General features: G+C 48.6%; 1 protein-coding gene across 3 annotated transcripts; it reads left to right on the forward strand.

Moving 5' to 3' along the window:
- The first annotated feature begins 1,071 nt into the window (after positions 1-1,071).
- On the forward strand, positions 1,072-27,409 carry CABP1 (calcium binding protein 1). Of its 3 annotated transcripts, none has more exons than XM_034068547.1 (6): positions 1,072-1,695; positions 22,199-22,229; positions 22,887-23,030; positions 24,427-24,536; positions 24,927-25,074; positions 26,786-27,409. In XM_034068547.1, exons 1-6 carry the CDS (start codon positions 1,093-1,095, stop codon positions 26,809-26,811), a joined length of 1,062 nt encoding a protein of 353 aa, XP_033924438.1. In that variant the 5' UTR covers positions 1,072-1,092; the 3' UTR covers positions 26,812-27,409. The 3 variants fall into 3 exon arrangements, with proteins under 3 accessions (XP_033924438.1, XP_005147866.1, XP_033924439.1); XM_005147809.2 differs by lacking the exon at positions 1,072-1,695 and adding an exon at positions 13,558-13,839 and having other exon boundaries at positions 26,786-27,374; XM_034068548.1 differs by lacking the exon at positions 1,072-1,695 and adding an exon at positions 18,416-18,586 and having other exon boundaries at positions 26,786-27,374.

A 27,409-nucleotide genomic window follows, 5' to 3' on the forward strand; every position in this document is an offset into this window, starting at 1 on the left:
TAAACTGCTGAGGTATCCAAGTCTCACAGTGAGGCACAATCACTGTCTGAAGATAAGCAAGAAGGAATCAGGTCCTTTTGTTACTGGGGACATATGTCTGATTTGACACCATTATCTTTTACTGTTTCTAAACAGAGTATCATTATTGAAGCACCTGTTGCCACTTAATTACCTGTGTTTGATTACAAAGATGCTAAATGATGTGCTTTTTAGGTACAAACTCCTTCATTTTTATGTCTTTTTTATGATGAGCCTCTGTGTCCATTTCCAAGGCTGGATCAAAACTCCCCATATGGGTCAGTGGCTCAGCACCCAGCCTCTTCTCCCGAACTTTGGGAAATGTGGAGTTCTGATCAAGACTTGAGTCCCCTCAGTCAGAACGATAAGCCCTAGAGGTGCTGACCTATCCAGCCGGTATCCGCCGCGGTCCCGTTTCGGCAGGCGGGGGGCTCTGGTGGGCCGTGGCCCCCACAGGGGGCTGGCTCCCAGCGCCGGGCTGGCTCTGTGCTGGGAAAGAGGCGCCGGCCGAGGGGCAGGCGTGCGGGCAGCCCGAGGGCAGGGGCACCGAGCTCCTTCCTTCCCCGGGAGATGCCTCGGGGGTCAATCCCCCGTCCCCCTCTCGCTGCCCCCGCTCTCCACTGCCGCGCCGCCGCCGGGGCCGATGCTCCCGAGGCTCGGGGCCGCCGCGCCGGGGGCGGTGGGGGGGGCTGCGGTCCCCCCTCCCCGCCGTGCCTGGGGCCGCCGGGCCCTGCCCGCCCGCCGCGCTGCGGGAGCGCCGCCCGCCGCCGCCCGCACCCCCTCGGCGGCGCCGCTTCGCCTGGCGGCACGGCCCGGCCTGAGCCGGCCCCCGGCGGGGGGAGGCCGCGGCTCACCTGGACGGGCGGGGGGGAGGGGGGAGCCCCGGCTGGGGGAACGGTGCCCGCCAGCCCCCACCGGAGCGCTCCTTCCGCGGCCTTTGTTTGCGCTGTCACATGGGCCGCGGTGCGGGATTTAAGCGGGTCTCCGCAGGACATGCCGTGAGCGGCGCGCCGCAGCCCTGCCCGCAGCGGCAGCGCTCCGCCCGGCCGGGGATGCGGCTCTAGCGGCCCCGCGATGAGCGGCTCCTCCATGGCGAAGAGCGAGTCCCGCACTTCGCTGCTGAAGGCGGCGGGGAGCCGGAGGGCTGCGGACGCCCAGCCCCAGCCCCGCGGCAGCCGCGCCCGGGACGGCAGAAGACAAGGCGGGCAGGCGGGGAGGGAGCTGAGCCAGGAGCCGCTCCCCGGGGAGCCCAGTGCCCGCAGGCCGCTCTGCCACCCGGGCGCCCGGGAGGACGGAGCGAGGGGCGCGGGGAAGCTGTCACATGGACGGGGGGAGAGCCAGCAGGAGCCGGCGGAAGGAGGTCCAAGGAGAAGCAGCGGCAAGGAACCAGTGCGGACATCCAGGCATCACCACCACCTCCCGCAGCACGCCAGCCACGGGCACCCCCAGGACCAGCATCAGCTCTCAGACAGGGATGGGGAGGAGGCAGAGGAGGACTTTTTCTACAGTCACAGGCAGCGGTCCAGCAGAGAGTCCCTAAAGCTCTCGGAAGGCGCTTCACCTCTGTCCAAATCCAGCAGCAAGTGCTCCACCAAGTCCAGTGGCAGCGATCGGTCGGTGGAAGCGGACCCCCTCTTCCAGCAGCTGCACCCTATGCTCAGCTCGGTCTTTGGCCAGGTAAGGGGCAGAGCGCCTCTCGCCCCCTCCGTCCCTTCCTGCCTGCTCCCCCCCGCGCCCCCTCCTCCCTCCCGCTCACGGACCTTCGCCTGCTCGTTCGGGAGCCCCTCGCTCCCCGGGGCGCAGGTAAATGCACTGCTTCCTGCCGCCCTGCCGAACTTCTCCCGGCGGTGCGGCACCGCCGGGGAGCTGCGGGGCCGGCCCCGGGGAGGGGGCGCGGGTCGGAGCCGCCCGCAGCCCCGGCCGCCCGCCCCGCCGGGCTCTGCGGAGGGCGCTCTCGATGGTGCTGGCGGGGGAAGTGCCGGTGCTTTCCCTGCCGCCGGGGGAAGTTGTGGCTCTGCCTGCTGAGGGTGAGAGTCAGAGAAGCGGATATTTAAAATGTATTTACTTATTAGATTCTATCTCTCTGGCTCCCCGCCTTGCTTTGCTGATTTGTTTACATCCCCTTATGGTGCATTTCTGTACAATCAGCAGATGAATCATTTCTGATGGCAGAAGCCGTCAGGAAAAGGTAGTGGGGAGAACGGCAAAAAAATAAAAAAATAAAAAAATCCTGACCCAATTCTGAAGCCTTCGCAGTCACTATGTTAGGATGAAACAGATGCTTTCGGTGTTTGCAAGCTCTTTTGGTACAAAGCTGTTGCTTTTAGCTGCCTCTGGTAGTGAAATTACCCAACAGGACTACCCTCTGAAAATGAAAAGGCAGAGGGATACTGGCCTGAAATTTTCTTTTAGAGCCATTTAAGGGATGTTAGTGGGAGATGTAATCTCCAGGAAGATTAATGGAACTGCAATCTCCCAGAAGCACAGTTTTAGGTATAAGCCAGCAGCCTGGGCGGCTGAATTCCAGCCCTGGAAGTGATCAGTTAAACCAGAATTGTGATTGTGGGGTTCGTTGTCCTTAGGTTGCTTTATTTTAAAGTGGGTTACAGGACTCAAGATTATGGAGAGAAGGAGAAGAATTTTTGTAAGGGGGTGGAAGTGGGTAATACACCTGTATCTGTTTAATCTGATGTCAGGAAGTGCGTTCTACTTCTGTTCATTTTGAGTTCTCCAGAGAAAAATCAAAGCACATCTGTTCCCTGGACAATTTGTCATCCTCCCTGAAAGTCTGCTGTTGATGAATGTTCTGGTTGTGTTTAACTCGGACCGAGGGCCACCCTCTGTGTACCAGAAGTCTAGGTTGACATTGTAGTGGTAAGAAGGAAGGGCCTGATGAGCGGCTTGGTGCTCAGCCAGGTTACAGAAAGCTGTATTCCTTCCAGCACCAAGCTTTGCAATCCATGGGCTCAGCTCTGATTTTGTACCTGTAGTTCTGAGGAAAGTAAAGATGTGTTTGAGAAGAGATTGTAAGTCAGTGCAGCTGTATGTCCCCAAAGTGTCAGAAATACAAACTAACCCATGTCAGGGCTCCTGCTCACAGAAACCTCTCTGGTTTTGAACTCAGTCCTTACCTGCACAGGATCTTTGTTTTCCCTGTTTTGCTGTTTGCATCCCAGTGTCATGAGACAGTTCTTAAAGCCTTAAACTTAGCAAAATGTAATTGCAATGCTAAGCAATGCCTCTTAAGGGGCAGATGCAATTCCAGTTTTCTTCTTTTCACTGGGTACATTGCACCAGTGCTTATAAAGAAACACCAGCATCTTTCTTTTAGAGCATACTATTATTTATTCCCATTTCTCTCTGTGTTCATCTCTCACTTGCTTTGTTTGAAGTAACTACAAGAGAACAAACATCCAGTGGGGATTTGGGACTGGCTGTTAGGAATGAGCTGTAGTAGGGATGTACAGTGGATCTGTGGATACAAGAAAGGGAACTATGATGTAGAATACACAAAGAGCTGCTTGCAGGAGAGATATGATGTATATTCATCCTAAGATGAATAAAGGCTTAAAGATAAGATCTGGGGGAATTCCATCATGGAACAGGATGATGGAAGTTTTATTTCTATGAGTTAAGAAACAAGTGCTAAGCATTGTGTCAAAATATGAGTGATGCTTTGCGATGTGCAAGGACTTCAATGTGCAGGAACTCAAGTTGCACCCTGGGCTGAGCAAGGGTCATAGGTGCAGAAGTGTCCAGGATTGCAGTGTAAGGCTGCAGGCGCTGTAGCACCAGTCTGCTCCATGCTGCAATTAGAAGAGTGCAACAGCTCAGCAGACAATTTATTTGATACAAGAACTTCTCCAGCCCACACAGCCCACTGTGAAACAGTTAAAACAGTAATTTTGCAGCACATAGCAGGAGAGGAGCACAGTGATGCATATCTGCAGCAGCAGAACGCTCTGGTCCAGCAGCACCAGTATATCTTGCTCCAGCTGTACAGCTGTGGAACATCCTCACCCTGTTGTTCCGTGGTGGTGCAGTGATGTGGTCGCAGATACAGACCCTACAGTGATACAATCGGAAACGCAGAAAAGATTGCAGGGATGACTTCACGGAGGATGTCATTATTGCAGTAACAGCGAAAAGGAGCAGCCCAGGACTACAGGGTTGTGTCTGAGGGAGACAGATTTGTATCTGTGCAGAAAAAAAGACAGAGTAAAAGCAGAAGTGCTGTGTTTATGTAACCAGCACAGCAATATAGTGCACTGTGGGTATGCACTACAGGAGAATGCTAAGATACTGCCAGGATATGGGATGCGGGGATATTTGGTTAAGTAAGCTTATGCTATATTGGTACAGTGATGTTCTAATATAATACAATAAAAATAATACTCTTTTAGGGCATTTTACCATTTTGTAATTAAACAGTACATGAGTTAACAAATGTAGGGTAGTTGAATGATGTATTAGTATAAGCTAGGATATCACCTTAACCTAACGACATGTTTGCACACTGGATCAGCGAGACAGTTGCGGAGAAGCACTCTGCTGTGGAGTTTATACTGGGTTAGCACACAGTGCTGGAGAGCACAGCACTGACAATGCGGTGGTGTGGTAACGCAATCCTGTGGCAGAACAGAGATGTGATACTGGAGCCATGCGGTAGCAGTTTGGCAATGCATGGGTGTGATAATTGTGTAGTGTTGTAGCCTGACAGAAGAGTTTAGCAGCCTAATGATGTAGTAATACAATATTCCAGATGGGAGCTATTCTATACAGCAGTGATTACTTCTGGTGTGATATTAGAAAAAGGCTGTGCTGATCTGACAGCACCATCCCGTTGTACCAGAAGGCAGTAAGTGAAGTGTTACCACCATGCTGCAGTTTTGGAAGCACGGCTGTGAGTTAGCACGAGAGCAACACCACAGACCGACTTGATGACAGAAGTGCCGTGTGAGTATGGGCTGGTTATCAGATGCATGTGGCAGTGGGGCAGCAGTGCTTTTCTGAAGTGGCCCTGCAATGGCAGTGGCTTAGTGCAGTGTGCAGTGTGAGAGCAGTGCAGTGATTCATGGGTGTAGTTGGCAAGGGATGCAGGTGTGATAATGCAGCAAAGTGGGAAAGTGGCAAGAAAAGTGAGCATGGGGAGAATGTTCCATATAATTTTGGCCTGGTAGCAGGATAGTGTTGGAATGGCCAAGTGGTAAAGGAGTGTCATGGAGCGAAAAGGAGCTTTCTATCACCTCTGCAGAGCAGAATAGCATGACAGTCCTACAGTGCTTGCAGCGTGGCTATAGAACATTGCAGTATTGAACAGTTGCATGTCCATGACAGCAGAGGAGCAGTGATCCCCTGCAGCTGGGATGGTGGTGAGGTGGCAGCCTGGCAGCAGGACAGTTTATTAGTGTGATAACAGCAGCACAGTGACTGGGACAGCAGCGTGGGGTGGCAGTTTTGTGGCAGCAGGATTCCTGGGGCAGCAGCGATGCAGCAGCAGCACCCACAGTGTGGCAGCAGCTTGGCACCGGGCTCACAGCGCAGCACAGTACGGGCACTGCAGCACAGAAACCCACCGATCCTTGTCACTTCATTCCTCCTGTGCCATAGCACTGGCCTAGCTGGAACCTTTAAGAAGACCTTTTTCCAGGCCTTTGCTATGCAATATTAATTTGCAAGTGATCCTGCCATGTGAGACCTGACCATTTTCAGAGCCGTTTAGCTTTCACACCCTGCCTGACTGTTAAATTTTTCAGTGGAGTGATTCCCCAACAGTTTTCTGTCAATTGCCTATGGTAGCATGGGGATCAGCAGGGTCAAACAATGCTGTAGGGAATAATTAAATATTTACAGGCTTCTACTGTTAGCACTGTGGCCAAAGGGGCTTTTGTATTTCTATTTGTACAGGGAGTTAAAAGCCTCTCCTATCTGCACCCGTCTCCCATTCCTGTTTAATGTCAGCATCCACATTACCATTAAAATAGGAAAGAATCTTGCTGCATTTCCTGTATCATTTTCCTTTTCTTGTCCTGCTCCATTTTCCTTTGCTCATGGGCTTAAGTTCTTCATACCATGTCTTAACAGGACCTTACAGTAAATCAGGATGACAGAAGTGGTCCCTATGTTGGGGCAGGATGTGTCCCTGCATTGCCTGTGCAGGAAGTAGGTGTCAAGAACATTCTCCTCTAAACCAGCCAGGAGCGGGTAGGGAAAAAGTGCCTTGTCCAGCTTCTCACCCTTCTTGTCTCCTCATCTGCAGGGTGACCTTGTTCCTTCCAGTGGCTTCAGCTGCAGCTGATTCTGACTCCAAGCTGATGCTTGGGAGTTTTGCCCAAGAGCAGCGGCTGCATTAGGACATGCTTGGAGCTCCACCCGCAGAGAGCGGGGAGCTCTGGCCAAGGGTTCAGTAATGGAAGTGATGAATGGTTCAGGAAAGGGAGCTCTCAGCTGTATTAGCAGGAGAGGCTGCAGTGCATTGGGCTGTGCTGGAGCGGTGATGCCAGTCATGGAAACGTTCAGGTGTTGTGCTGTGGGATGGCGAAGGTGAAGGGTCTGGGTTTGCAGGAGCTGTGTGTTGTACCATGGTGTAAGGCAAATAAAGCATGTCAGGGCTTGTGGCAAAGCAGCTCCTCATTTACAGTGTTACATCGGCACAGTAATTTGGGGTGAGCAGACGACTTCTGGCTGACAGTGATCAACTGCTGCAGTGATGCTAATCCTGTTGCGCAGTCCTGGCGCTGGCGTGGACCGTGGGTACGCAGGTTAGGAGGCAGAAACACCAAACCCTGACCGGACCCTTCCTCCTCTTTGACAGCACCTCTGAAGGTTTAATCCGGCCCCTATGGGTCCTCAGAGGGGGTGGAAGGAGAAAGGTTTCCTCGGGGGCCGCCCTCTGCCGCGGGGTGCTGGGACAGCGGGAGGCTTCTGCCCTGGGCAGCGGGACCGCATTAGTACACACCCCCCCCGGCCAGGGCCCGCTGGGGCTTGGCCTCTCCCCTGTCATCGTGTCAGACTGGGGAAAGCCGCCTGCTTGCCGTGATGTAGGGGAGCACTGGTCCTGCTCACTGCCAAGCACGTATTCACAGCGGTCCGGGTACCTGCATGGGGCTTGTACGGCCTCGGTGGTTCTATCCCTGTATGTGTTGCCACAGCCATGTCCAAGCATGTAGCCTGACACAGAGTGTCTGTATATGTGTGTTGTCTTTATACACACAGCCTGCGTGCCTGCAGCCTCTGCTAAAGTTGCTGGGGGGCTTACACCCTCCTCTCTACATGTGTATGCACTCACTCCTGTGCTTACAACAACCAATTGTGTGTGTACATCCCTGTCTGCTGACACCCACCATACCTTCCAAGGTACGTCTTGTGTTTCCTATATGTAATGGACAGAAAAACATTGTTCCATTTGAGCACATCCACTCAGCTACTACCCCCTTGCTCAGCTTGGAGAAAAAGGTATCACATTTATTGCTTATAAAGAGCTTGAGTGAGCCAGCTGTACAGAACCACTGAGGGGCAATGGATAAGCTTCCTGCTTGCACTGGGTTTGCCAGCAAACACTAATCTTTGCCAGTGATTTACTTTTTAAACAAATCTGTTTTAAAAGGATATAGAAAGATATTAAAATAAAACCAAGCTAAAAGAACAGTCATTAAATATTCCGTTCATAAAATATACAGCAGCATGATCTAATGCACTGAAATACACAAACCACCTGGGTAGATTCGGCTTATCTTTTGAGAGAAGAAAATATTTCAATAAAAAATTAATCATCAGTTGAATTACTCTGTGCATTCCATCTCTATTCCATCCTATACCACCTTGGTTTTTGTCTTGTGCATATTGGGTTTGAACAAAGTGTCAGAGAAGACTTTTGCTTTAGAGACAGTGGCTGGGCTGCAGGTTTGTCAGCCAAATTAGCTGTGGTTCTTTGTAGCATCCCAGCTTCAGTAACTGTTTTTCCCTGATGAGTCCATGAGTGGTATTGATTTCCAATAACAAGCAGCTATATGGTATGCATCCAGTAAAAGACGCCTAGCTAACTTTGGGCTCCCTTTCAATAATCCCCTGACATTCCTGTGACCTTAGAGAGCAACAGCAATGCCCATGAACTTGAGTAATCCTCCAATTTCAATCAAATGCCCTGCTTAGAAACAAAGACAAAACAGCTGTTGTAGCTTGTAGGGTCATACCCAGTTTTTCAGTAGCTTTCTGCACCAGCGTGAGAGCACAAACTCAGTGCTAGCTATGAATGAAGTCATTAGCAATATTCTAATATTTCTTCCACCCATTCCTCCCCTGGAGTACCTTGCACCTTGCAGCCATCTTTGAAAAGAATATACAGCATTGCTTCATCCCACACAGACAAAATACATTCTCTGTTCTTGGAAGGGAACAGGCAACTTTGTGATGTTGTGAAGCATCATGTCACAACAGCTGAAGGCAGGAAGTAGAAAACTGCCATCAACCCCCCTATGTTCTGCTGAAATAATGCCAAAAGGGGTTAGGTAGTTTGTGACCAGCAGTGTTGAGAGCTCGTACTGGGATAGTTTGATCCTTCTAAATGTGCATGGTTGGTTTCGCACATTTGTATTATTAGTATTAGTATTGGTTCCCAAGCCTCTGCTCATCCATGCTTTCGGTAGCACCTCAGTGTGCCAGCCAGAAACGGACTCCCTTTTATTTGGGAAGAGGTGAGGGAGCCAGGGCACACTTGGCTGCTCTTGCAGTAGTCCCAGATGGACAGAGAGTGATTCACAATTCTCATATTCCTGAGCAAAAAGAAGAGACCATGTAAAGTTTGTTTTGAACAGTCTTTGTACTGCATGTACATGGCAAATTGTCAGAGCAGTTCTGGGCTGTCTAGCTTGTACTTGTCTTTTTGTAGCCCATTGATGATCTTGAAAGCAGAAAATATCCACAGCACATTGTGCTCTGGCCAACACATTTCCTGTGCAGGGACTTAGAAGTCGGGCTAGTGCAAAATGCGTGGACCACATCTGCATGGATGGTGTCAGATGGCACAGTCCCATCTCTTTTCATCTAACACAGAATAAAACTAGCTAATTACAGTCAAAGCTGTTCTAAACAGAAGTTGACAGTGCAGGCTTTGTTACCTTGAGCGAGATGGAAAATAGCCTTGGTCTTTTTAATAACCTTTCTGTTTGTGATTGAATATGATCCAATTGCTCTAATGGAGGAGAATATTATGCACAGCATGAGTCAGCAACACTTTCTTCCTGGAACAGCTGACAGCAAAGAAAGTTCCCAAACTCTCTGCAGAAATATTCCTCCCCCCTAGATGAGGATCTGGACTGCATCCACCAGTACCTGCTGGTGCTTCCCTGTGAAATGGACCTGTACTTGTCTGACTGGAATACAAAACCATCCAAAGTTCATTCAAGTTTAGAAGATACAACTCAATGTGCAGCAGCAGTAGGGGAAGCCAGTTGCAGAAGTTCTAAGTACCAGTGCATGTTCCAGCAGTGGGGATCTTGGAAATGAGGCCCTCAACAGCACTGGCAATGATAACTATTCCAAATGCTTAGGCTCAGCTGAGGTCATCTAGGAAACAAGACTAGGTTGTTTCTTGCAAAATACCGATCTATAGCCACCAGCTAAATGGTGGTTGGGAGCAGATTTGAAAGCTACGGATCAATAGATGCATTCTGCATTCTGTGATAGGAAAAAAATAGATCAAAAATTCTTGTCCTGTTAGGTTGATTTAAATGAGGTGATGTATTTTCAAATACTAAATCTTTGAAGCATGCAAAGGGCTCATAGGTAAAAAGTCTTTTCCAAGCTGCTTGATTCTGTGACGGACTTCAGTGCAAAGATGCTAAGAATGAGTTTTCCTTGCTTTAGGATGTACTCCCTCAGAGATTAACCCTCCTACCTACTGAGGTTGCCCTGTTGCAGTTTGTTTTGTGTTGAGAACAACCATCTGATAGGATATTCCAGCAGGTGAAAGACTGTGCACAGAAACAGGCCTGGCATCTGAACAGTCCCCTTGTACAAATCCATACTTCCACTGGAAGAATGTTTGCCGAGCAAAGCTACTCTCTGATAAGCAATCCCAAGTTTTAGATTGACTTTTGTTCTTTCCATTGTGGCTGTTGGATACTTGCTGCCATTGGATAAAGTTTCTGGCAGCTACCAAGTGATTAGCTGTGGTGGGATCCAACATTTTCTTACGAAATGAGCATTTCTGCCAAAGGGGCTAGCCCAAAGCACAGCATTGCTGCTTTTTAAAGAATCCAGACATATTAAACCACCTAATTCACTCCTTGTTCAATGCCAAGTCACCCAGGCTCCTCCCTGCTCCATGCTCAGGCCAGTCCCTGTGCCAAATGCTTCTTTCCTGTGAGCTGGGACCTCACTCTGTGCCAGACCACATCCGCTGGGGTCTCTGCTCTCCACCTTGGACCTCAGGGGAGAGGAGGGGATGCAGGCACATAGCAAGAGCTGCATTTCACAAAGTTCCTGCCAGTGTTTAGAAAGTTTACAGCAGAGCCCCAGACCTTAAGAGAACAGTATGATTGCCACAAAGAACAGTGTGGGAAAACCAGTATACATGCATGTGCAGCCCTCCCACACACATACTGACTACCCCAGATATAGGCATGCCCACAGATCAGCACCTACACACAAATGTTTTTGACACACTTATTCTCAGCATCCTGTTCTCTCACAGCAGCCTCAGTTGGAGGGAGGGAGAAAATATGTTCCTTCTAACCTAATCTTCTAATGACCCTCCTCCCAGCTTCACTTTCCTGCCTGTCGCTAAGCTGCGTGTGGTGGTGATGGGAACAAGATTCCAATGTAGACAGTGATTTTCCTCCTCAGAGGTCAGCAGGGTCTGTCTGCTGGATTGTGATGTGCTGCCCAATTGATCCAGAGTAAATAAGGAGGTGGGAAAATTGTTAATAATTGCATCCTTTGGGCCCCTTGCAGCTCTGCCAGAGTTCTTGTAGAGCTGAAGGACTGTGACTGTGCTGCAAACGTGGTGCAAGCAGGTTTCCATCACCTCTTCTCTTCCTGGACTGTAAACTCCCTGCCAAGCCTGGCAGAGGTCTCAGCCCTCTCACTCTGACCTGTGCATTTCACACAGTCACCTGCAACTGCAGGGAAGAAAAGCAGGAGAGCAGGCAGACACGGCAGCATGCCATGGTGGCTGGCTCTGAATGCTCTGGTACGAGTGAGTATTTAGAGGATGACCATCTCCACTTTTGTTGGGAGACTTTTAGAGCCTCTGTAAGACGCTCAGTGGCTGTCTTCCAAAGCTGTCCATGACAGTCTGGGGGGCTGTGATGGATTCTGCTGGCAGGAGATGCCTGACTCCATTGCTCCACTCTTTCTGTCTGGGGGGATGCAGGAGATGGGCACTTCTGAATTGCAGGGCATTCCTGGCTTCCACACTGCCTGTCAGGGGGAGATTCATTAGCGGCAGGGAGGCGGTTCTCTCTCCTCTCTGCTCTGGAACTGGAGTCGTTTGTCTCAGGAAGGAGCCCAGGCGCCTCACACACTGTGTGGCAGCTTCTGCTCAAGGGAGACAAGCACTTCGTCAATAAACAAGGAGCCTGGGGAATGGCTCCAGCTGACAGAGGACATTATTAACGACCAGCTCTTTGGCCAAGGGTAGATCAGCCTCCCACTATCTGCTTCGAGAGAGGAAGGAGAAATAGAGCTAAAGATGGCAGTCTTGAGAAGAGCTGAGAGTTTCAGCATCCTCCTGCAGTGTCCCCTGCTGAGAGGCCCAGGGCTGGCACAGCCCCCAAGGAGTGACTGTACATTTCCTGGGCATCAGGGGTCTTCAGACTATGACAGCAGGAGGCAGGCCCAGCTCAGGAACAGTTTTGCTTTCCAGCCCACCATGGAGGTCTTCCAGACCAGAGCCTCCCAATCCCTTCTGTCCTGTTCTCAGTCTGCCCTGGTGCAAGGGGTGTCTTCCAGTATCTGCTACTGCAGCTTCTTTCTTTGGAGGTCCTGTGGATCTTTGTATGGGTCCCTTCCAGGCCATCCAGTGAAGAAGGCATTGAGGGGATCTGAGGGGAGGCTGCTCCACTGCCTCCACTCTTGAGAAGTGGTTAGCACAAGGAAAAGCAAGAAACACTGTCCTACATGGCTGTGACTAGGACTGGATAATTTGTTGACTCTTGTCTGGACTCCTAAACTCATCTCCTCAGGTGGAAGAATCCTCTAAGCTCTAAAGAAACTGTTGATTCACCTTACAATCATTTTTAATTTGCCACAGCACCATCAGGATGGAAGCAGGGAAATCTCTGCTTTGTTGTGACATTGACAGGTCATTCTTCTCTGTCTTTAACTGCCTGGAGAGTGAGTCTGTGGCTTCTTCACAAAAAGCCTGTGGTGCAAGTACTCAGTCCATGGGTTGGGTCTTTGTAAAGCCTTTTGTTTGGAACCACACTAGCAAAGAAAGTTGCCAAGTCTTTCAGCTGAATACCTGAGTCCAACCTGCCTGCTGCATAGACGTGGTGTAGCATCAGTGTCACTTTGGTCTTCACAGGTCTTGAAGGATGTGCCATGGCTTCTTATCATTCTGGAGCTGCAGCTGCTGTGGCTTCCTAGCTAAGGGTGCATTCACCATCCTGTTCAAATCCTGTTACCTGGGTGTGATGGTGAGTTTTTAATGCGTTTAAATCTCTTTTCAGACTGAATGCTTTTATGTTCAGCCTGAGATCAGAGGAAAATGTACTGGGGACTCATCGCTTTTCTTTCAGAGGTTATTCTGTTACCTCAGCAGGTCTAAGTCCAGAGTTCGGAGCTGGCTGTAGCTTAAGGAGCCTCTTAGCCTTTGTGTGCCTCTGAGACTTGGGTGCTTGGCAATGGAACGGATGGATATGATATCCAAATTCCTTACTTCACATTACCCAGCCTAGGGCTGCTCAGATTTAGGATTCAGCTGTGAGCCCCTCGTTGGCAGATTTGTGCAGGTAAACCGCCAGCTGACTTCCAGAGAGCTGGAAAAACTTTACCACAAGGCTGGCTCGAGGTCTCTCCCTTGTGGTTAAATGCTACTAGCCTGGGGCTGAGTGTTGTAGGGCCCCCGGACTGCTGCCTCCAGGCTTGCTTCCTCCGTGGCAGGAAAAGAATGAGAGACTTCTGCTATTTATAAGCTGAAACAGGTCCCACCCTGATAAATGGTCCATTTCTGCTCCAGACCAGCTCTGGACTCTGCTCCAAGCCCCTAAGTGGATTGCCTTCTGGCCAGCCGCGCTCTCTAGTGATTGAAAACCCGAGAGGAGTTAGAAGGGGGTGGGTAGGGATGCGATGTTCAAAGGCTCTGTGCATCCAAACTAGCTGGATTCACTGAACTCATCACTGAAATCATTTCTTGCTGTGCGTCTCTCTTTTAATTCCCCCTGAATCAGCCCTCTCCCATGAGTGAAACAATCTTGCCTGGAGATTGAGGGGGGTGGGAGGGATTTGAACATTAATCTGATGTAGATTATACACCCGCCTCCCTCTCTCTCCCCTTCTCACTCTCTCTCTCTCTCTCCCTCTCTTTCTGTCTGTTTCTCTCCCCTCCCTCTCCTTCCTGCTTCATCTCTTCAAGAAAGTGAACATAAAGTAAAAACACAGAGAGAGGCAGAGAGAGAAAAAGCTCCCTGAAGAGGGAAGCCCCAGCAGCCAGTAGCTGTTTGGATTTGCCTGGCACTGCCTTTCTTGCTTTGCTCCCAAGGAATACCTTTAATGGGATCAGTTGCTTCAGTTCCTTTATAACCAAGTCCACCGGAAAGGCAGACTCAACATATTATGGGCAACTGTGTGAAGTCTCCACTGAGAAATCTCTCTAAAAAGGTATGTTCCCTGAATCAAAGTGCGCTGTGTGTTTCCAGCCCTGCTTCTTGGGATGGGCAGAAGGGAATGGGAGGTGGGAGAAACATAAAGGTGTGTGTGAAGGGTTCAGCTCTTTTCAACCAGACTTTTTTTTTGTAAGAGCTGCTCGTACAAGAGCAGCCATTAAAGCCATAACGTGTGTAAATCAATGTGTGGATATGCATGCACAGGAGTAGGCTTGTCTCCCGCTGTGTGTGTATACACAGCAGTCCTCTGGGTACATGCAAGCTTGTGCTTGTCAATGTCCATAGCATGCTGCCACACATCTTCTGTAGGGGCACCTTAATGTACGTGTGTATGTGTGAGTTTGTGTGCATGTGCTTCAGTTGGAAGGTGTTGGCATGAGTTTAGTCGTGTGTTGCTCCTGTAGGGACATCTCTTCATGTACAGGGGAATGGGTGCATGTACGTATTCCATTGGTGTGTAAGAGTCCACACACCTAATGAGCCCATCTGAAGTACATGTGTGTCCTTCGCGCTCTGTGTCTCTATGTGCACATCCTGAGGTGTGCGAGCAGGTGTGCAGGGTTTGTTGTGAGTATATAGGGTCATACACGGATCCCTGCTTGTACAGCACTCTGTGTGTGTGTGTACCTGCTGGTGGACGTCCTTGCTGACATCTGTATGTAGGCATACATGCGTTTTATGTATAATCCATCCTTGCATATGCACACATCTGGTTTTGTTGGTATGTGTTTGGGTACAGAAGCACGTTTTTCTCTGTGATCTGTTTGTCCATGCCTCTGTTTGTGAGTGGATGCACTGGGCCCTGGCTGCATGTACGTGCATCATGTTGCGCATCAGCACAGCCCATGTGTCCACATGCTTGGGCCCAGCTGGACTTCATCTGCAAGCTGCCATGTGTATCTGTTAGTCTTCAACTCATGGTCTGCTCTGTGCTGAGGTTTTGCAGTGATCCCAGGACAAATTAGATTCAGGAATGATGCTGCTGTTAGGGAGCAGATTGAAATGGGAATGACGTGTCCTGGAAAAATTTCTTGTTTCACTGAGAAAGGTCTTGATGCACCATGTACCTGTCAGCCACACTGTTCTCACATACTGCTGCTGCAAATCTAGCAACTCAGCAAGAAGCTGCAATTCACTCCTTGTAAATGAAAAAGTTATGTTAAGCATCCTAAGTATTGCAATGAAGAGCACTGAGGAGGTCTCATGAGACCTTGCTGACAATGAAGTGCCACTGACATCAGGGAGACCTTGTTCCCTCTGGGGGGGAACTCTTTGGTGGAGAACCTCCCTAGCAGAGAGTTTCTTTTGGTCAGAGATTTGCCTCTTCTGTGTAGGAACACAGTTTGCTTTTACCTTAGCTGCTGTGAGCGGAGCCAGTAATAGCACAGTGCTGCTGTGGGGAAGCTGGGACACACAGGATGGGGATTCATCACCAGGCAGTGAGGCAGTGCTGAGACCATCCCCTAAGTCAGGGTGACCTTCAGGGAAAGGCAGAAGTAGTTGAAATTCACCCAAATGTTGCACACATGAAAAACCAATTTGGTTGCTTGTAGGATGCCTCCAACTCGCAATAAAAGGCGTTGGCTGCAGCTGTGCTCAACATGATCGAGGCGACTGCAATTAAAGAATGACGTGTGGCCAGGCTGCTTGAATCCAAATGGATTCAAGAACGTATGAGCTCTGTCGTCAGTCTTTTAGGTAATTTATGCTTTATTCCTAAACGCTGCTTCAAATAACACACTTTGTGCCTAGTTAGAAGGCCTGGGATGGCAGGACTACAGAGAGAAAGTTGCAGAGCTGAATTAGAGTATTTCTCAGACATTACTCCAGCTAGCCATGTATTAAGGCCTCAGGCACTCATCCCAACAGGTCCTAGGTCCCTGCTGTTTTTCTGATCACAACACACAGTTATACTGGAGACTTTGCAGATCTGTCTTAACATAGAATTATAGAATAGTTTGGGTTAACATTTCACAACTTCACGTGGCTGTTTTGTAATACCAATCTTTTTTCTCAGATTTTAGCTTGGGCAAATTCATTCTGATGAAATGGTAAAGAAGAGGGACTGTAACCACGGGTGTGAAAGCTGCTTTTGGGTTACAGACTTATCTCTTGAATACATGGCTTCAGCCTGAAGTACAGGAGTCACTCAGGGGTGCTGGCTGGCTTGGTCTGGGACTGGCTGACATGGGGGTACCATGCCGGTTCTGGTGGCAGTGCTCAGTGTCACAGTGTCCCCTCAGTGATGCCAGCAGCCAGCCTGGCTGCCCTTCCCTCTGAGAGGCACTGCTGTCAGGATGAAGCCCCCCTGGGCTTGCTGCTCTATGAAGTCCCTCTGACACATAGGCAGGAAAATGAAGTGAGCCCTTTTGTGCAGAAAGGAAAAGTCAAAACTTTTGTTGTCAAAAGCATCCAGGTCTCACTTTGCCACCCATCACCACCTCTGCAGCCATCTCTAAGTCAGCCTGTTCTCTTCCCTCTCTGCAGTCTGCCGGTCTGACACAGCCAGGGACTGCACTCTGATAGGAAGGGTAGTGGCCCTTTGCTCAGGGAAAGGACAGGGAAAGCCTGAGCTTCCCAGTCCTGTCCTTGTATTTTCCTTGTCATGCATGCTGCTATTTCCCCTGTAATGGGCAGCTGACGTTGCTTTGCTCTGTGCCCATATCACAGCTTCCTTCATGGCTCTGGTGGGCTGTAGGAGGAACATGGTGGAAGGAACTTGAGGGGATACTTGCAGGAGAAACCAGGGGGTGCTGCTGGCAGAGGAAACATCAAATGCCACAAATCCTGCCTGCAGCAGCCCTTATTGGGCTCTCGCTGAGCCAAGTGCCTTGTCCTGGTGTTGCGGTGGGATGTGTAGTCAGGATCCTTGGTGGCTCTTGGCAACTGCTTCATCAACTGGCAATCCCTTTCCACACAGGAAAGTAATGGGGTGACTGTTCCGTAGTGCTGCTCTGTGGCTTGGTAAGACTCTGTTGACTGGAAAGGCCAGCAAACAAGCATCAGGGGCTGTGGGGCCTGATGAGTCTGTCATGTGGCTTCACTGGAGTTAAACCCAGAACTGATGCGGACTGTTCTAAGTGATTCATAGTATTTGGTGTATCAAACTGAAAAATGTGCCAGGAAATAAAGCTGATAATTTTGAAAATACATTGCACTGATAGCACCAAGCTGTGCAGTTCAACACAGATATCTTGACATTTAGCTGAGCTGGTAACATGCCATTTGTGGACAGATGCTCATCTTTCAGGTTTTTAAGGACAAGTGTCCTATGTGTCAGGTTTAATCAGGGCAGATTCCTTCCTCATCCATGACTGCAATGAAACTGCTCTCCTGCTTCATCATTTTCTTTCTCCATGGCTTGCTTTTTGAGTTGTTTTTGTTTTGATGCTTGATATTCACATGACATTATACATGAGCAGATTGGTATAAGACTGTACAAAAAGGCAAACTCCAAACCATGTGTGCAATGTAATAGCACATGGCAGATGCAGCAAGTAGATACAATAGACTTGGACAAGTGTGAATGGGGCATGTGTGTATATCTGGTCTTTTAGCCTGAAAAGGCACCTCAGGCTTTAAGGAAAGGGTTAATAGAGACAATGACAATTGACAGAGCTTCTCTGATCACCCCTGGGAGCACGGTCTGTAAAAGTAGAATCATTCCTGAAGAGGAATCTGATGTGTGATTAATGTTTATTCTATAAAACCAAGGGTCCTGTGGGTTGTGCTGGCTTTTTATAGCTGCATGGGAATATCAGGATAAGAGTTTTCTTGCAGAGCCAGGGAAATGCATTTCTATAAAAGGAAAGCAGTGCCTCCTTATAAAATCCAGTGCTGTTCTGGAGCCACAGCTTAGCAGGACGTGTGCAGATGCAAACAGACAAAAATGTGGTGCCCGTGCCTGATCTCCACTTTGGGACTGTCAGTGATTAGAAGAGGCCAGTGCAGTAAGTGCCTGAGACCCTGAGGGTGTAACTAATTAGAAGTGACCCTGCAGCTGGCAGAGCCACCTGATGCTGTAAATGGCCTTCTAATAACATTACAAAGCGTGTGATGCTGTGTGGCTGGAATGTGATGTGGAGCCTCCCGCAGTGCCTTTGTGCAGGCTCTGCCTGGTCTCCTGGGGGTGCCCTCGCTGACCCGGCTCTGCCAGCAGCTTTGCCCTGGGCACAGGCTGGCACACGTACTGTTAGGTTGGGCTGTGCTTGCCCTTTGCAGCTCATTCAAGGGATTGTTAACGCTGGGACCGATAGTGGGAGCACGGCCCTTTTGGCTGTGTCTGGGTAGATGTGAGCAGTGCTGTGAGTTTGATGTCATTTCAAAGTGAAATTCTCCTGGTTGCTTGTATTTCTGTCAGCTTTTGGAAGTGAACTCCTGGACTTACTGCTTCTGTACAAATCCTCATAGAGCGGTGGGGGGGACGCAGTGTGGACCAGATGAAGGAAATTTAGCAATAATGTCTCTGCGAGGCGGTTCAGTAGAACTTCAGAGGAAGGGCTGGGCGAGATGGGGAGGTAACATCCTCTGTTGTGTTGTTTGCTTGCTGCTTGTTGGCTGGGAAGATCCGCCATGAGGAGAAGACGTGCTATAAGGCTGTCCAGACGAGTGAAGAGGGGCCGTCGGCTTGCGAGTACCAGGGTCCGCTCATGGTGCTGGCCCAGAACTGCGCCGTCATGCACAACCTGCTGGGGCCGGCATGCATCTTCCTGAGGAAGGGCTTCGCAGAAAACAGGCAGCCTGTACGTAAGTTACACCCAGCCGGGCGAGACGTGCACAAAGCCATGTGGATGTGAGCGGGGAATGCGGAGCTGCCCACATGCTCCATCTGTGTGGAGCTCTGTAACCCCCAGCCCTGGGTCTCGAGCATCCCGGCTCCAGCTCCAAGTGCAGATACAATCACAGGCAAATGTCTAAGTTGAAGGTTGTGCAGAGATACCCCCCGTGCCTAAGCACCAAGAAAGGAGGATTCTAAAAATGCAGCTATGGAAGTTAGATCCAAGCCTACACTCAAGTAGGCATAATCATATGAACTCAAGAGAAGGACTTAGGACTTCAGGACTTACATAATCATATGGACTCAGGAGGAGTCCACTGTTCAAAGCTGCTATTCCAGCAAGACATCCACATTTCATTCCAAGAGGCTCAGATTGGCATTTAAGACCTAAATAGCCACTTAAATGCAAATCAGAGCATCCGTATTGGGAACAAGCTGTCCATATTTGATACTGTTCCTATCAGCTCACAGTGAGCACACCAGCACCAGCAGGAATAAGTATGCATCTGCCTCCTCATAGATACCCAAATGCTTATCTCTTACGCACTATCATACCCAGACTGACACTGCAGCAATCCCAGCCAGATAAACCAAAGAACATCAGTCTGTCCTTATAGTTGCAGATAGTGCTTACACTAACAGGAGCTATTACCCATATACACACACAGATAGCAAAACCACATCTGTCCATTCAGTCCCACCTATTTGTAACTATGTGTTCATATGCAGCTAATGAATGCATTTATATCCAAACAATACAAATATGTGTTTGTATGTAATTTCAAATATATGCACTTGGACATGTTAGATATACATAGATATGCACCTCAGTACTATACCTTTACAAGAAGTAAACCATACTTTTTACATAAACATTTAATTCCTACATTAGCATGAATTTAAAGACATAGACAAATGTATGATTAGCACTGTTTTTATGGATATGTATGAATGAATATGTGCATTGTCAGATATTCACCTGGTGCATTCCATGTTCCTGTGGTGAAACGAAGCTCGCCCCAGTTACCTGAGAGTCAGAGCTTTCTTGCCTCTGTAAATCTCTGTCTTACTTGTGCTATGGTTATCTAGAGCTTTATGAGGCACCTAGGGCTTTAATTCTGAAACATCTTCTTCAATCAGCAACACAAAAAATAGTCATTATTTGTCATTATTGGTAGAAGGGCTTTTGTTCTTCCTAACCTTCAGCCATGGAGTGATCACATATTCCTTGTGCCACTTCACTAGAACACAAAACAGTATTCTCACACAAGCACATTTGCTGGCATACACAGAGTTGTCTGATATAGGAGATAGGTCCAGCTCTCTAGTGGGAGGCTCACAGCTGGACAGGTATCCATCCTGCTTAGGCTGTGGAAACTCACAGTGCCCTAAGAAGCCTCCAGAATAGGATTAGTGATGTCTGTAACTACCCTGATGTAGAATAAGTGCATCTGATAAACAGCTTTACTTTTACTTACTCTCTAAACCAACAGGATTTATTGTGCATAGGAAAGAAATAAATGAGGGTAAAACCATTATGTATAATGTACTCTCTGAGGGTCACCTCTGCTCATAGCTAGGATCTAAACTCTGAAGAGTTTTATTCCTCTTTCCATATGTTCTCCAAAAGCTGTGGAGTGATTCAGCCCATTTCTTCCCAAGCAATTTTCCTCCTTTATCATTTTAGGGGCTCTTCTTTCAAATTTAAAACAGAAAACCTCTTCATGACGTTAGTTATTGCTTGAGTCAGATTTTTGGAGGGACGTAAGCCCTCCCCCTCCTTTTGCATTTGCAGTCTGTGGCTCTCTGATGCTACAGTCTGCATGTGCAAAGATATGCTGAGCGCCCTGCAGACACAAATGCCTTGATGTGCAGAATTAGAGCTGGTGCTGAAGCCCCCACTTCCGGCATGTGTCAGTGGTGTCGGTTACAGTGTGGTCTTCAGTGAGTGAGGAGGACCATGCTCTTGTGATGACTGTGCTAGAGGAAGGCCTGGGTCCTGCCCCAGCCGCTCTCACAAGACCACAGGCCCTGTGCACCGTGGCAATCACACCCTGCATCTGCTGCCGCGCCGAGCTGTTGGCACACCACAGGATCCCTCGGGGTTGACGTCCGCACGCTCTGGAATGAGGTGCACACAGTGTTGGTACTGATCATCTGTGGTTCTCATCTGCTGTTTTATCTCAGGCAGGAGGGCAATAATGCCTTCTGCATCCAGTCTGAAGAGTTTGAATTGTTTTATTACTTGCTGTTGATGAAAGCAGAACAAATGGGATGACATGTTTGAAAATACCAGTTCTGTGAAGGATGAAATGGCAGAGCCAGCGCGCTCCAACAGTTCCATCCAGCACAGAGATGCCTCTGGGAAGGTTATGAGTGGCAAGCTGGTCGTTTCTCTGGCACAGCCCACTTCTGCACAGACGTTAACCAGTGTGTGTCCTAGTTTGCTAGGCACTCTGAGCAGCTGCCATTAGTTTCCAGAGGAGCCTGTGGTTAAATAACAAAGGATCATCCTCAAACTGATCAAAGGCACCGTCTCCAGGGACATGTGGTGAGGCTGGAGGACACCTGGAAGGCAAGGAGAAACTCCCCATGGTTAAGGGGAAAAGCCGAGAGTGAGACGACAAAAGAGATCGTGTTTCTGTGTTTCCAAATTCTCAGATGTTTTGGATTTGCCTGGGAGCCATGAAAGGAATTAGAAAGGGCGTTTAAACCAGAAAGCAGTGCGTTTCCATGCTCATCTCTTCTTCCTGGTGCAGTGTTGGAATTTTCCTATACTCTTTTATATCCTTCCCCTTCTTCCAAGAAATTCAAATTGGATGTTTGAAGTTGCAGTGTTTCCTGAACATGGTGAATCCTTGTCCTGTTTTGTTTGTAGATGACCTTGATGATGTATATGTCGTGTGTCTGCCTTCATGCGCTTGTATATGGAGTTGAGGTTGGGGTAAGGGAGAAGCTCCTACCTTTTTGTGAGAACTAACTGTAGGAGATGGCACTGGGATGTGGGCTGTAAGAAAGCTTGTGGCTGTTGCTGCCATGCCAGAAGGACAGGTATCAAGCAGTGATCCAAGCAGATGATTATATAGACCTGCTGGTTACAGGAACTGCTTCTGGCTGTTTTGATCTGGCTGTCAGCAGGAGCTGCAGTACGAAATACAGTCAGAGCTCTAGAAGAGATCATAACTGCTGCAGGGACAGTGTCTGCTCCAGGACTTGGTGCTGGGGAGTGATGTAGGAGCTTCATGAAGGTGCTCATAGTACCATCAGGTAGGGAGGCCACACTTACTGCTGTGCTGGCCCAGGTCTCTTCTGTTTTGGGGGAGCACCTGACATCCCCCTGTCAGCAGATGAGAGGGAGAGGGGCTTCCCCAGGAAGGTGTGCAGGATAACACCCCTGTCTTTGGGGAGGAGAGCTGGGGAGCCTTGGCAGGTAGATGGTATTAAACATGTCATCACCTTCTTGTTCATTCTCTTGCTTTCTGGCTTGTCCCAGAACTGTTTGCACCAATAAGTGCTGTTCTTAAACTGTGTGTTTGGCAAACAAGCAGTTTTAACGTAATGTTTTCTTGTCTTGCAGGATAGAGAACTGCGTCCAGAAGAAATTGAAGGTAAAATTTGTCACTTCCGTGTCACCTTTCTCCCTGCCCAAGGAAAACCTGCTCCTACTGGCAGGCCCTTCCAGCTTGGCCCCATGGGTAAAATAAGTTGGGGCAAATTGAGGGAGATGATTACTGGAATAATTCCTGGAAATCCCAGCAAAAGAAAACTACAAGAGTGCTGACTGTGAAGGAATTTGCATCCATTCCAGCTTCGTCAGGGTGGGAGGATAAGTAAAGTAGTGGGATATTGGCTGTCAGAGAACTGCTGTGCACCCCAGCTCTGACAGAAAGTGTTGTAGAGTGTGATACAATAGTATACGACTCCAGGAAAGCTGTTTTACAGGGTATATAATATAGTGCAGGGGTAGAAGTTGGGAAAACTTACTTGTTTCAGTTTCTTTAGGGAATGCAGTTTAATAATGATCAGTTTGTGATCTTGTAGTCCAAGCAAGCTTTCCTTTAAGGAATGGGTCAGCAGTGCTGCTGGTACAGGAGTTTAACATTGCTCCAGTCACTGGTCTTTACAGGGAGATCTGCAAAGGGAGCATAAGGACTGTCTTAGGGAGTCTGACCTCATAAAGTGCTGCTGATTCTGGGGAGGTTTCTTGGAAAAGTTATTTCAAGCTGTCACTGACAATATTGTTCTTTCTGGATCTATTCCCACAGAATTAAGAGAAGCCTTTAAGGAGTTTGATAAAGACAAGGATGGTTTTATTAACTGCAGGGACCTGGGGAACTGCATGCGAACCATGGGCTACATGCCTACTGAGATGGAGCTAATAGAGCTCTCCCAGCAGATCAACATGAACTGTGAGTAACATCCACCTAGCTGTGCCTCACTGCTACTGCTGTGTCCTGCATCATTGCAACGGGCTTTTTCAGTCTCCTGCTGTCTCTTCCTTTGGATTCCCTCCCCCAGACTCCCTCTTTTGATTCTCATTTTCACTCCCTGTCATCTCTTCTGTTTGTTTGTGGTCCCCAGGAGTTGATGCCTTTGTTTCTTGCTTAACAAAGGGATTGTGTGGACTGTTCTGTATGGGAACAGTGAGTGGAAGGGTTGTCCTTCATGCTTATGCTATCAGGTATAAAACTGCTCTTGATGTGGGCAGTTAGACATCAGTGCTCTGTTTGTGGGTGTTGTCATATTGAACCTGTTGTCAGCTGGTGTCAGACTGAAGAAAGAGCCTAGGAAGATGGAGAAGCTTTGGTCAGATGGGTAACGGGTGGGCTGTTCACTCTGTAGTGGTTGGTGGATCAGCTGTGTGCCTGGGGATGGGCTGTGAGCTAGCTGTGCTGGCAGTGTCAGATGGGAGCAGCTGCTGGAGTCATGGAAGTATGTGACAGATGTGTCATATTCACTGTGTTTGTGCTCCTTGTCTTTCATCATCATCTTTTGTTGCCTCGTGTCTGTGGCAGTGCAGGGTATTACTCTCCATGTGGGGAAAAAAGGTGTTTAGTACATGTTGTTTCTGACACATGATGATGTAAAAAGGACACTTACATGGTCAGGGGAAGGAAAACAGTTATTACATACACAACCAGGCATGCACAAAAGCTGCATCCCTGGCAGTGTTCAAGGCCAGGTTGGACAGAGCCTTGGGTGCCATGGTTTAGTGTGAGGTGTCCCTGCCCATGGCAGGGGGGTTGGAACTTGATGATCTTAAGGTCCTTTCCAACTTTAACTATTCTATGATTCTATAACCCTGGCACACAAGCAGTTAGGAATTTGAGAGTGTTACTGCCAGCTTTTAAATAGGGACAAACAAGAAAAAGGACTGATGCTATGAACGAGCAGTAGGACATACATTAGCACTGCTAATGGAGCAAGATTCCACCACTGCTGCAGGGCACTGCCCAGGCCATGCAGGAACATTATGTTGTGCCCTAGCCATACCCTTTGGCTCAGGCGCAGCAGAGGGTTGTTATAAGCACTAGAAATGATCAAGCCTCTAAATCCTAGTATGTGATGCCATAAGGATGTGACAGTCCATGGCAGCCTAGGAAGGAATAGCTTGGGCTCATCCACCTACCCCATAATCCAGAAAATACAAAGACAGTGTAAAACTAACCCTGCTTTTCCTTCCACTGTCCTGCACCTTCTGTGCTTTGCTTCCTGGAGAACCAGCGGGGCTCACAGAAGTGCAGTGAGTGCTAGGCTTGGCTAACATATGGGGTTCTTACACACAATGTTTTGTCTTGTCCCAAGTGGGTGGCCATGTGGATTTTGAAGATTTTGTTGAGCTGATGGGACCAAAGCTGCTAGCAGAAACTGCAGACATGATTGGTGTAAAAGAGCTCCGTGATGCCTTCAGAGAGGTGAGTGTTCCTTACCGTGTGCCCCCAGAGAGGTGAGCAGCAGGAGACAGGAAGGAGACTCGCTGGGGAAGAGGAGGAGAAAGAGCAGTACAAGACAGAGAAAGAGCCAAGCCAGGTGTGAAACAAGGGAAGAGCAGAGAAAGTCACTAAGATAAGGGAGCCCCTGAGGCAAGGAAGAGGAAAGCTGGTGCAGACACAGCAGTTACGAGGGGTTTCTGAGGAGAAAACAGACTGGATCCAAAAGGCACACAAAGAAGGAAAAGGAGGGACACAAAAGAAATGTAGGAAAACCAGGGCACTTGGGAGCAGGACAGTACAAAATCCAGCCCAGAGCAAGATCCATTTCCATTAAGTGTATTTCCCCTGATGGTATGTTTCATGTACTCACAGTTTGACACCAATGGTGATGGGGAGATCAGCACCAGTGAGCTGCGAGAAGCCATGAAGAAGCTTCTAGGGCAGCAGGTGGGCCATCGGGATATTGAAGAGATCATCCGGGATGTGGATCTGAATGGAGATGGACGTGTTGATTTTGAAGGTGAGAAGGGATAAATGCTCCCTGTCCATCTGCTGTGGGGTGAGTCAGAGTTTCAGCTCAGAGGCAGAAGCAGAAGGGAAGATTTGCATGCTCAGGGCCCAGGTATCTGAAGTATGGAGAAAACCACAAGATTTTCTTTCCTAGTCATTTGAGGAAAATGAAGAACATTGGCCCCCGCAGGAAATGCCTCAGCTGAAGTATTCATTTGTGTATCATCTCTTGCTGCATCTCAGTTTCAATTGGGTCTTCATAATCCTAGCATAGTAAGAGAAATGCCTTGTCACAGAGAAGGAGATTTAGGTGCACACATGCTGTGCCAGCCTTCTTTTTATGGGACAATAAATCTATTGCAAAAGCTGTGAGGAGGCTAGATTGGTTTGGAGAATGCATTGCAGCCTCCATTTCCTCTGGCTCACCTTGCTATCTGGGTTTATAGAGAATTTGTTTCTGTGCCTTTATGGCAGATACGCTTACTGGGACTGCAGATATCTGATCTGGAGGTGTCTTGTTAAATCCTAGAGATAACTCATTTCTTCTCTCACTTTTCATGCCAGAAGGACTTGGGAAAAACAGAGTGCTATTAGCCATGGCAGGAGCAGTATTAATAGAGCTCAGTGTTTCTGGCAAGGGAAGCAGTTGATAGCAGACAGCTAAGCGGATATAAGAGCTGGAAGGTGTGAGAGCGTGGCAGGCTGCTGTTTTCCTAGTGCAAACCCAGACATCCCTTTGCAGTAAGAGTGAAGAACTACTGAATTAAAATTAAATAGACTGTTTTTTTGGCTCAGAGTATTCCTGGGTCTCCCACATCACACAGAGCCTCTGTCCCCAGGATTACTGAGGGCTTCAAAAACTAGAAGTGTCTCTCTGGAACATATCTGGTAGCTGCAGTTGTTCTAATGCACTGGCTGATTACATGACAGTAGCTCTCCTTGTTTCCTACAGCTAAATTGTGTTAGACAGCTTAAATACATGGAATGCTATCCCAGTATAATTTTCTCTGTGAGTTACTGCTTTAGTTATCAAAGGACAGCTCCATCAATGGAAAAGGAGAAGTCAAGGGGGGTAATTTCCACTGCCCTCCTTTTTGCAGTTATTAGTTCCTTGGCAATTCAAGTGCAGACTGAAAACACATTTATATCCGATGGCATTTACACTCCATTTGAACAATTGTAATGGACTTCACAAGCTGCAGGATGGTGAAGAAATAGATCCAGGGTAGCCTTACAGTTAGCCTGTATCTTTAAAAACCTAAAGTCCATCAAAGTAAACTTTTCTCTGTAAAAATGCTGGTACCTACCAAAACACTAGTGCTTTCCCACAACGCTGTCTCTGTGAAGTGGCAAGCTTACTATGAAACCATACTGTGTTCCCAAGACTATAAATCAGGGTCCCCTGAAGTTACAGAGGAGACAACACTTGCCATAGTGTCTCACAGGGAGCTGCTTGTGCATACAGGACTGTACACTAGCTGGGAGGGAGTCCAAGGCAAGGAACTGACCTGCTAGTGAGCTCCTGTCACTATATCTAATGCGAGGACTAAAGCCCATTCTGTGGGAGCTCTCCAGGATCAGTCACGGAGCAGCACAGACCTGCTGGCAGTGTATTGACTCTGGGTTTGTGCCCGGCTGCATGCTCTCTCTAGGGAATGAGAGCTGGGTTGGGGACCATGGATGCCTCCTGCTTCAGGGCTGTCCTTTCTTACTGGTTGCAGAGTTTGTTCGCATGATGTCCCGTTGAAGATTATTCTCAGCTAAAGAAGAATCAGCACCTTAGAGAGGGCAGAAGAGGACCTAGATGGAGCATCTAGCCCCGATGTTCCCATGTGAAGGTTTATCGGCTGGCTGCAACTGGGACATTGCAAGATGACCTGCTGCTCCTCCCTCATGGTGGTCCCCATGCCCCTCCACCCTTTCACACTGTGAAAGACTTGCAACTTCCTACAACTGGAACCATTCCTTGGAAATGATTGCAGGAAACTGCAGAGCCAGGACTTGCCATGATGCTTTCATGGGATATTTGCAACTTTAGACTCCTCCTCCCCAGCTTTGTTCTCCCACCAGCTGCTGCAAAGCAAGAGCAGGAGAAATCCTCTTGGCTTGCTGGATGAGAGCAAAGCCATTGGGACTGGTGGCAGCCTCAGGGCGTGCTCTGCACTTCTTGGTTTCCCTTGGTGAACCGTGTCTGTGTTTGCTGTCTATGTGTGTGTGTCTATCTGTGTGGAGTTATTTATGCTTCCCCGGCACGTATTTCGCATCTCCTGTGATTATGTTTACCAAGAGTACATTCAAATACATGTCTTGAGGGGAGAAAGCGATAAATATGCACGCTGAAATGA

This window comes from Melopsittacus undulatus, chromosome 12 (genome assembly GCF_012275295.1).
Source record: "Melopsittacus undulatus isolate bMelUnd1 chromosome 12, bMelUnd1.mat.Z, whole genome shotgun sequence".
NCBI classification, from domain to species: Eukaryota; Metazoa; Chordata; class Aves; order Psittaciformes; family Psittaculidae; genus Melopsittacus; species Melopsittacus undulatus.